This window comes from Macrobrachium nipponense, chromosome 46 (genome assembly GCF_015104395.2).
Source record: "Macrobrachium nipponense isolate FS-2020 chromosome 46, ASM1510439v2, whole genome shotgun sequence".
NCBI lineage: Eukaryota > Metazoa > Arthropoda > Malacostraca > Decapoda > Palaemonidae > Macrobrachium > Macrobrachium nipponense.
In genome coordinates, this window is record NC_061106.1 from 18,876,160 (window position 1) to 18,887,976 (window position 11,817).

The 11,817-nt window shown below is 37.5% G+C and overlaps 1 protein-coding gene across 1 annotated transcript; it reads right to left on the bottom strand.

Moving 5' to 3' along the window:
* Positions 1–1,830: 1,830 nt before the first annotated feature.
* LOC135214660 (sericin-2-like) lies at positions 1,831–11,277 on the bottom strand. Its single transcript, XM_064248996.1, has 2 exons — positions 11,273–11,277; positions 1,831–2,218 (listed from the first exon to the last, which is right to left on the bottom strand). Exons 1-2 carry the CDS (start codon positions 11,275–11,277, stop codon positions 1,831–1,833), a joined length of 393 nt encoding a protein of 130 aa, XP_064105066.1.
* Positions 11,278–11,817: the final 540 nt, after the last annotated feature.

Below are 11,817 nucleotides of genomic sequence, written 5' to 3' on the forward strand. Positions count from 1 at the left end.
CTCTGTATAAAGATGCCTCTAATTAAACCGCAGAATAAAGCGCTCTCTCTCTCTCTCTCTCTCTCTCTCTCTCTCTCTCTCCTCTCTCTCTCTCATAATAAATTCACGCGAAGTTTGCGCCGTGGAATTCAAAAACTTGGCCACTTTATCACGTATGCAAATTTGTGGACTTGTATCCCCGAAGAATATATCACAGACCATAGAACAACAATGACGCTCTATTTTTTGAGCTGAAAGTTTTAATCGAAATGCAAATACGGCTCTGCTTTGTTTAGTCCATAATTCGAAACGTCATAAAATAAACCCCGAAACTATTTCACTGGTGTGTTCCACTTCGGTTAGATTTAATTAGATGTTATGTAAACGGAAAGCACAGTGTGCACATGAGCACAACGATGATACATGTATTTAGAAAGAGAGAGAGAGAGAGAGAGAGAGAGAGAGAGCTGAAGCATAATGTCAGAATTACTGATATTTTAACTCCCAGCTTATACTGTGCGCATCAACACAATAATAAAATGTGTTTGAAGAGGAGAGAGAGAGAGAGAGAGAGAGAGAGAGAGAGAGAGAGAGGGAGGAAGGTGAAGGATCTAATCTTTCCTTTGGGAAAAAACTTTAATACATCGTTGGTTCAATTTTGGAATTATTGATATTTTAATTATTAGTACATTGTGCACAAAGCCACAACGATTGTGCATGTTTAGAGAGGAGAGAGAGAGAGAGAGAGAGAGAGAGAGAGAGAGAGAGAGAGAGAGTTAGTAGTTGAAGACAGAAACAAAAAATTTCACGTTTCATTTCACATTATCGTTTTATGTGATTTACGTTATACTCAGTGCTCAATATTTCAATATAATATATGAGTCTGTGTTTCGTTTAAAAGTATATATCACACAGGAAATATTCGTAAATTCGCGGAAATTAAAATTCTAATTCTTAAAAATCTCTTTCGTGATGCAACTCATCGACTGATTAAGCTTGAAAAAAAGGCTCGCAAACTCACGCGCGTGTGTACATACACACACACACACACACACACACACATACTTCTGAAGTCACTCTCGATGGGGACAAGGCTATTAACTGAAGAAAAATATTTCTCTCTCTCTCTCTCTCTCTCTCTCTCTCTCTCTCTCTCTGTATGTGTGTGTATATGTGTGTGCGTGCGCGCGCGCAGGCATGTATAATTGTTTTTAATGATAAGGCCCACAGAATTGCCGAAGGAAACCAAAAGCAGTTTTAATTGTCGTATATTTGTATGAGAGAGAGAGAGGAGAGAGAGAGAGAGAGAGAGAGAGAGAGAGAGAGAGAAAAGAACGCATAAACGTACTTTCAGAACAATAGCGTTCCTCCACAAATTCAGAAATCAAAACTGAAGACTGAAGAACTCCTCCCCGCCAAACAATATCATCGTCAGAGAGTATTAGAGACGAAGTAAGGTCGACAAGGTTACTCAGAGCGATAAGACTCGGGCAGGCAGGCAGTCATTCTCCCGTGGGCAGGTGCCCCTGATAACTGCTTTCCAGGGTTATCGCCGATAGGGCCTAATGAGCCACAGTCCGCTAATCAGAACAAACATGACAGAGAACGGCAGCCAATCAGGAGCCGCTATTCAGATCCCGATAAAGTGCCTGATATGTCAGCAGACATAATCATATTTCAGAGCTTTATTATTATCTGCTGTATACTGTTACTAGTGCTGCTCCTGGTACAGCTGCTGTTATGGATGCTCCTGCTGCTGCTGTTGCTGCTACTGTAGCTGCTGTTATTATTACTGCTGCTGTTATTATTGTTGTTGCTGTGGCTGCTATTATTATTTCTGCCTCTGCTGCTTCAGATGCTGTTATTGCAGCTGCTACTGCTGCAGATGCTGTTATTGCTTGCTGATTCTGCTGCAGATGCTGTTATTGCTGCTGCTATAGCTGCTATTACTTTTTCTAGTGCTGCTGCAGCTGCTGTTATGGCTGCTGTTGCTGTAGCTGCTATTATTTTTCTACTGCTGCTGCAGCTGCTTTTATCACCACTGTTGTTGATACAACTGCTATTATTATTGCTACTGCTGTAGCTGCTGTTATTATTGCTGCTGCTACTATTACTACTGCTGTAGCTTCTATTATTATTGCTACTGCTGTAGCTGCTGTTATTATCGCTACTGCTGCTGCTGCTGTTATTATTGCTGCTGTTACTGCTACTGCTGTAGCTTCTATTATTATTTCTGTTGCTACTGAGTTAATTGAGGATGTCAACTCATGCACGGTCAGTAGACCGAGCGGGGATCGCGAATCAGGCTGAATGAACTGAACAATGGTGTCAAATGATTGTTGTTTAATGCATCTCCGTTCAAACAGGCGGCTCACAGCACGCAAATCCCCCCTGGCCAGTTTATGAAGAATGGTATCAAGAACAAAAGAAAAGCCACTGAGCGATCAGGCATCTCGTTAATACCACACAGAAATATTGGTTCAATATTTCTGTATGACTGTTATTGTCTTGCCGTTGATTGCTTAAATCTGTTCGTGTGTGTGTGTGTGTGTGTGTGTGTGTGTATTGTCGCCCGACCGAACATACGTTTGTAATAAAGTTCTGTTTAATTAAGATGAGGTAAACGGGTACAAATCTACAAAAAGAATTCCTTCAGAAGTGGGTACAGGATTTACTCTTTCCCAGTTGAGAAAATCTCTCTCTCTCTCTCTCTCTCTCTCTCTGTGTGTGTGTGTGTGTGTGTGTGTGTGTGTGTGTGTGTGTGTGTGTGTGTGTGTGTGTGTGTATGATTAAACAAGTATTCCGTACACAAGCACAGAGGCCAATTTCGTACAAGCATATCAGATGCAGAAAGCGGCGTCCTGAGATCATGACAGAACAGAATCGACAGAGAGGAGAAGACCAAAATGAATTTTCATTTTGACATGTCAAGGGTAGAGAAACTGAATTATAATGAGAAATCTTTCTCAAAGTTTAACGAAGGACTTTTTCTTTTTTATTGTCTCCAAATATTTTTTCCCTTTTTTTTGTGTCATATTCTCAGAATTACTTCATGACTCTCTAATGCTTTTAAAGATCTGATATACACTTAGCAACTGAGGACAGATGGATCTTGCTACCTGAGAGAGAGAGAGAGAGAGAGAGAGAGAGAGAGAGAGAGAGATAACTTCTTCCAGTATTACTCGTAAACAACGAATTCATATAAGGTAAATTTCAGTAAGCTGAGAGAGAGAGAGAGAGAGAGAGAGAGAGAGAGAGAGAGAGAGAATTCAGTCTGTTCTCTAATAACGAGTGATACATGAAGGAAAACATAGGTACAGTCTTAATGTAATAGTCTACCCTTAATTGAGCAGTTCCCAAAGTTAGCAAATGAGTCTCTCTGATTTAGACTTTGCCATAAAAGAGTATTACTTTGTATGAGGCCCTCTCTCGACCACCCTCACCCTCCCTTTTTCTTTACATCTATAGCATTTTAAAGATGAGCCACTAAATGAGAGAGAGAGAGAGAGAGAGAGAGAGAGAGAGAGAGAGAGAGAGAGAGAAGAAAATCCTGTCACTGAAGACTATTATGGGAATTTGATTTGACAAATATTCCAGCTTCCCGAGAACGGCCCTGGCATAGTTCTACCGAGACGATATTGCAGAGTTTCATTGATATGGACTGCATACAAATATACGTCTAATTGTTTTAGCGCATCTACACGCATTTCTTTATCCCTCCTTAAATGAGGGATATCAAGAGAAGGCAATACACAACACATCACGAAGGATATACGAACAGAAAGGAGCACTGGAAGAGTACTTTAGCAACAATGATAAAACGACATCGAATAAACAACACGAAACTTTATTAAAACACATATTGGCCTTTCCAAAACGACCGCACCCTATAAAAGTAACGAGCGAGGCTTACAAAACGGCCCCGCGATCCTTAAAAATAAACTTACGGTGTAATTACCATCAGTAACCCCATACGAGTGAGAAATGTGGGTAATTAGACTCGGTCCTCTGATGAAGGAAGACGCCGAGCTCCACTAAAGAGACTGTGAGACTTACGTGCGTACGTACACACATACGCACGCACATACATACATAAAACTTAAGCCTAAGACTCACTATGGAATTTGTTGATTGAGAGTTTGGCTAATGATAAATGACGTCACAGGGTTCTTTGTTGTTTTAATGAGAGGTAGGGGGTTGTGGTGGGTAGGGGGTGGGCACCAAAAAGCTCCTTGTTGAGTGGATGATAATAATAGATGGTCAGAACATTGAACTATGTGTCAGACTGGTTTCCAAATACCCAAACGTGTAGGAAGGATGGTGCAAGTCAATTGGTAGTGCTTTCACCCTTTTTATATATATATAGTATATATATATATATATATATATATATATATATATATATACTATATTAAATAATTACAATTTTTTCATACTTCGATAACGTAGTCTCTAAAGAAAGGACTTGCAAATCCAACTTAGCGCTCGCCATCGATCACGAATTCAGGGCAAACCTACAACACTCCTCCTCGGTTCGAACTCACGCTCATGAAGCCGGCCTGCTACGTAATTAAATGCCCTTTGTTTAGAGCAAACTGAAATTCTGGTTAGATGAGTAGCATATTATCATGTGAGGGGAAAAAATGTCTCACATCCTTTATCATATCACTGATTACGTTTTCAGCTATCTATCGTAATCTGTATTTTTATCGTCACCAGCAGTAGATTATATCATCTGAGCTCCTACTGCTCCGCCCTGAATCCATTAGCCCGAGTATGAGGAAGTCAGTACACTAATGCAATTCCCCAATGATAAAAAAAAGTGACAAGGCAAGATGGCAACACCACCCATGAGACAGAAACCAATTAGCTGGTGACGGAGAAGAAGGGGATTGCGAGGTGGTTGGGGGGCGGGCGGTTGGGGGGGCGTGTGGATGGTAGAAGGATGGTGGGGATTCAAGGGAAGAGTTCGGAGGTGGAGGAAGGAGCGTTAGGATATAGGACGGGAGGGGAGTGAATAAAAGGGTATTGTCATCCCATGACTTGAGCAATGATTAACTTCCTGTTTTTTTTTTTTTTTTTTTTTTTTGCTGCACACGCAAATCCTCTTCGAAATGCTGTGTTTGTAAATATGAACATTGTCTAAGATTTTCAGTTTTTTTTTTCATTAAGAAAATATACATTTACAATTCTTACAGTTTCTAATATTGTACTATATACATGATAATATATTTACATAAATAAATTTAGTAATTGTAGTATATTCGCTATATTACAATTTTTACTATTCATCTAAATATTTACGTTTTTTAAATTACAAACATATTGACTCGTGAATACTCTTTGAACAGAAGTTTTAAATCCTATTTTATTCACATTGAAAGTATTGACCATTCTACTTTTTATCCATTAAGTAATTGGGGGTCAGTACTTATAAATCTTAAGAATCTCCAAATCTATATTCCCTGCTGTAAAATCAGACATTAGGACCATTGCCGTATTTTCATCCTTTTTTGAGTCTGCATCAAAATCCGACCTTAAAATCCTTAACCTAAGACTTGGTTTTACAGTTAACAACATTTTAAACCACACTTTACATTACTCTTACTAATACTTAACTTTCTAAACTATTCCCTACCATGGTTAGCTAGCTAACTGCCCTCACTCTTTTTTCACCCATCTTACCTATCAGCTAGAAGAAAAAAAAACTAACTCAGTAAGCGTCCAAAATAGCCCAACAAGACTCATATCGCAATGAATTACTGCGATTGAATAATTCATGAAATCTCATTGAAATGTAGCGGATCTCCTTAGGCTAGAGGACAGTGGTATTAATCATGCATACAGCTTCATGCAGAGGTCATTTTTCTACTAGAGACATATTTGCAGTTAAGAGAGAAAAGTGTAACATAAGAAAAATTGCATTTCAGGTGAATTGAAGCTTACTAATTTGCATACGAAAGTTTTGCCATAAAGGCAAATCATTTCATGTATTACTTTGCCTTTCTCTTTGATATTTCTCACGTTTAGTTCATGTTAGCTTCAGAATCAAAAAGGACTTTTTGATTCAATTCCTTCGTACTTATGTCTACAACATCACATTTATTCAGAAACCGAAATATCAGAGACTAAATCAATGAAAATTTGCTAAACAGAACTGTTGAAAAAGCAGTTACATCCTAATTACAGGATTTACTTCACTTCAAATTATAGTTAGTGCCTAACTAAGGGATTCCCCTTTTTCTAGATTATTTTATTAATAATTTCGTCGATGCTGGCACTTGTTGCGAAAAGTAATGATAGGCGCTTCCCAGAAGTCCACCACACAGGATGTGTTGATAGATATGTAACTGACAGAGATATGCAAGGTTATTTGGTATAACATATATATACTTAGGATTATTATTATTTAGTTCAAAGAGGTCCACAATAATAAAAATTGTTGCGGGTTCGTGTATAATTTAAAAACCCTTTACAAAGCTTCTGAACCCTTCTTCTTTTTTTTTTTTTTTTTTACTGAAGATGAACCCAGGGAAGGGTTCGAAAGCTTTGTAAAAGGGTTTTTAAATTATACACGAACTCGCAACAATTTTTATTATTGTGGACCTCTTAGAACATTATATATACTCTCGCGATAGAGAGTTTTTCCCAAGAACTAAATAAAATTTATATGATTATTATTGATATATATTATTATTATTATTATATTATTATTATTATTATTATTATTCAGAAGATCAACCCTATCTATAGGGAACGAAACCCGTAAGTGCCATTGACTTGAAATTAGTAATGCCTACCTTATCTAGCATTTTTCTCATAGGAAAAATACAAGTACTGGCGTAGTGTTCAAAGTAGCATTATCATTCACTGATACAAACATAGGTCCTCGTTTGTTCATCATTATCGTGTTATGCTCTTACGTGAGTATACTCTGTTTTTTTCCATCTGTCCATCCGCCTATGGTGTTTTTGTATGGTAACACTACGTCCCGGGCTTTAAATAGTTACGCTATGTGTAAGGTTTAGGTAAATAAAAGGATATCTGGGTGTACATTTGCAACTGAAAAGTGTTTTAATAATTTACTGTATGCGAATTACACCGTTAATATTCGAAATAGGATATTGTTATTATTGTTGAATGTAAACTGAATGTAACTATCTAAAGCCAGGGACGCAGTGTTACCATACACAAACACCACAGGCGGATGGACAGATGGAAAAAAAACCGAAGTGAAATGGTAGACCGTTCATGATCTGTGTCTGTTTTGAAAATTGAAACCATTAACCATAATATGACGAAGATAAAAACGCCAGCCATTAGCCGAGTAAAAAAATAAGAATAAAAAAAAAACTTAGCTAACGAGCAGCATCTTTTACTTTAAAACATTTTATCTTTGGTACGAAGATTGGAGAAAATTAGCAGACAATCAGAGTAACAGGTCTGATTTTTTTTCCTGTCGGCGAGAGTACAGCACGTGTCAATTACTGATCCACCTGATGGGTCTGTAACTGTACTTTCTTGTCTGACGTAAATCCTATCAGACAGAGTTTTTCCATTTTTATCTCTCTTATCTGTACTTAAAAACTGACACGCGAAGATTATAAATTTTTGCTTTTTGAAAGAGCTGTTTTCATAGTATTTCCAGTGAGCAAAGACACGGCAGAGAGAGAGAGAGAGAGAGAGAGAGAGAGAGAGAGAGAGAGAGAGAGACAGACAGATAACTCAGCCGTATTCATCTGCAACGCATAAGGATAAAAGTTTCCAGGTGACATCAAGATTTTGTTTAGCGAGCTCATTCATGTTATATACTAATTATTTTCAGCATTTCAGGAATAATATACATATGACTTTATACGAAATACATGTCTATGCGGGTTGTGTATGCGTATGAATGTGTGTGTGTGTGTATGTTAATAAGGGCCATGTTTTCTTTGACAGGTACTCTGTCGCACTGTCGGCCTTTGTGAACCGAATTATTACTACTAGTTTTGATAAGCCCTGATTATGCATTTACGGAATGAAGAGACGAATTTTTTTACTATGTGACTATTTAATTGATGGAACACATATAATCTGGGCTTGAAGAGAAATGTCTTATTTCTCTGTTCATTCATATGCATGTAGTATGAATGCATAAGCTTTTATTCTTTATTACAAAGACAAAAAGAAATACACCGGTTTTTCTCGATTTAGATGTACGATGATTCCGCGTCATTCAACTACGTTGCTTTGTTTTGGTTTGGTCTGCGTCCGTGAGAAAGCTCACGTATTTCTTCGCTACTCTTACGTCATGCAACACGTTGCAATTGCTTTGCGGTCCGTCGTTTCCAGGGACAATGCCCTTATTCCTCGGTGTTTTCGATTATCAGCTTACTAAGTTCTGATTGACTGTAAATAACAAATCGACAGATATCTCTCTCTCTCTCTCTCAATTACTAAATGGTATTAAGAACGTTGCTAAGTGTATCATGAACATCGCAATTTGTTTACTTTTTTTAACTGGCTTTGTTTATTGTCGTGCATAATACATGACGAGTTGTGAACCCACTGAGGAAGAGGACACGCCCATAAATGGAGGAGGTGTGTGTGTGTGTGTGTGTGTGTGTGTGTGGGCGCGCGCGCGTGTGTGTGTGTGTGTAGGGAAGGGTAGGGGGTGTGGGAGATGGAGGAGGGGGGTTTACTCCGGAAACTTCTTCATTCGAGACCAGCTGCAATCACCTCAGTGATGTCAGGAATTAAGTTAAAGCGCTGATGTCTTCCCCTCGCTGCGTAATGTGAAAGTCACCGTATGGCCAGGAGCAGTCTGAAATCTTACATTTAAAAAAAGTCCCGAATTTTGCGAATAACCTAAGAAGGTCATCAGTCTTGGTGTCTCAAGTTTCCTCGGATGAGATAAGGAAGAGAATTTCCGCCCGTGTGGTTGACAGCGGGGTTGGTTGCCATGTCGTGGCGAAATCAAAAAGAGAAAAGTCACAGGAACTTCTGGGTGCGATCCTGAGGCAGAGGTGTTTAGGAACGAAGGGTCTTGACACTTAGGAATAGCAAGAATTGCCAAAGAAAAAAGGAGGAATGAAGGATATGTGGAGGTGTTGGGGCGGGGAAGGAACTATACACATTGTTGATGACACTTCCGTCTGGATGAAAGGTGCAGCTGTGAGACCTCGGGGAAACTTAACGCTGAGACTCGTCTGTGATTCAGTGCCTGCAGGATGAATGTGGGCGTGGCCGCTGTCCTGCTTCTCAAACAGGGTCATACACATTGAATATGTATATGTATATTTAAGGTTTGCTTTACTCTCATGGCAGTAATTGTTAGAAGAGCCCTATATGGAAGGATGCTGCTACGGCTCTTTGTGCTTTAACACCTAGAGGGCACATTTTTATTGTCTAGTCTAGTTTTTCTTTATAATTTTGATAAGCTGTTGAGCTTTTTTCCCCCCTTTCTCTCTACAGTCGCACTTTACAGCCAAAGCAAGGGCGTAGTTGTTTTCGAACTTGTTCTCTGGAGAGTCTTTTCCTTGTAGCGTCTTTTATTGCAATTTTGTTATTTCCGTCCCTTAATTCTTCTCTTTATTTAACAAGAATACAGCCGCAAAGTTACATACACCAGATATCTCTCATCTTAAATAATACATTTCGCTCCTCCTATATGCCCGACCTAGATTACCTCTCTCTCTCTCTCTCTCTTTTCTGCATGAGAGAATGACTGTTTCAGTTTCAGCTGCCATGAAACGACCAAAGCCACCTCAGTTTGCATTCGCTAGACAACCCCCAAGAATTGACTTCTCTTCCTGAACCTATATACTCTTCTTGCTTCCTGCACCGACGTGATTGCTGTGCTCGTTTCCTTTGTCCGAACCATCGTTATTGTTCTAGTTTTTATACTCGAAACGAAATTCGGACACGAACAGTTATAGTTGTTACTCGTCCCCACCCAGCTCGCGTCCTCATAATCATATTGACGGTTTTACGGCAATAATCCAGGGCTGTATTTTATCCCCCGCTGCCAACGAATCACTGCAAGTTTGGGCGCTTGCAAACCACTCGATGTTAACGCACTGAATTTACCGTTCCGAGGCATTCAACCGACGCCGCTGCATTTCCAGGTCTGGACTCGTTGCTGCGCTAAAAGGGCAACAGGTTCAAAGCACTAATCGACGCGCGAGTTCTTGTATGGGATCAAATCAGCTGCTGTATGTAACATGCATTACTTACACACACATATTATATATATATATATATATATATAATATATATATATATTATATATATTATATATATAATATATATATATAATATATATAATATATATATATATATATTAATATATATATATATATATATATATATATAAAACTGTTCATTGTTGCCTGTTGCAATATACAAACAAATAATTTGAAAAATCAAGCTAACTTCAAAGAGCTTCAAATGAAACATTTATCACCCTCGATCAACCGAGTAATTACCTATTCATATCTCATGACAGCAGTAATAATAATAATAATAATAATAATAATATATAAATAATAATAATGAATGTTCACGCTAAAATAGATAAAGCTCTCGAAAGCACTAATCGACCGGCGCGAGTTCTTGTATGGCTCAAATCAGCTCTGATAACATGCATTAACTTACACAACACATATTTATTATAATGATTATATTATATAATATAATATATTATTCATTAATTATATATATATGTATATTTGTATATATATTAATATATATCTATATTATATATTATAATATATTATTATTATTATATGTATATTATATATAATATATATATAAATATATATATATATATAATAAACTGTTCATTGTTTGCCTGTTGTCAATATATACAAATAATTGGAAAAATTCAAGCTAACTTCAAAAGAGCTTCAATGGAAACATTTATCACCACTCGATCAACCGAGTAATTACCTCTTCAAATATCTCATGACACAGTAATAATAATAATAATAATAATAATAATAATAATAATAATAATAATAATAATGTTCACCTAAATAGATAAACTCTCAAAGCACTAATCGACGCGCGAGTTCTTGTATGGGATCAAATCAGCTGCTGTAGTAACATGCATTACTTACACACACACACACACACACACACACACACATATATATATATATATATATATATATATATATATATATATACAAAATGTTCATTGTTTGCCTGTTGCAATATACAAATAATTGGAAAAATCAAGCTAACTCTCAAAGAGCTTCAATGGAAACATTTATCACCTCGACCAACCGAGTAAATTGCCTATTCATACCTCATGACACAATAATAATAATAATAATAATAATAATAATAATAATAATAATAATAATAATATAATAATAATAATAATGTTCACACAATAAATATAAACTCCTTAAATATATTTTGTTATTATTTCTAAGTAATCCAGACAATCGAAGCGATTCCTTGGTGAAAAAAAAACGCTTTAGTAACAAGTAATCCCTTATGGTTTTTAAGCGCTCTCAAGACATCAGAACTTAGTCGGTTGCGCCCATACTATGGTGAAACTTATACACGCGCGTCGCTAACTCGCCGCACACACATCACACAACAAGTTGGATACAAGTCAACAACTTATAGGCAGGTAGTCGTGATTGTAACCGTTACTCCATACGGTTGTTAAGACATTTTCCTTTAGTGTGGACCCACTCTTAGTCACCTCTTCCGCTGGTGAGTCGTGAGTCAGTCAGGTTCCAGGAAGTCGTTGAAATTCCAGATGGTCTTTAGAATTCCAGACGGAGGCTGGAATTCCAGAAATGCCCAATAGAATATAATTAGCGTTACACTTGCTAGTTC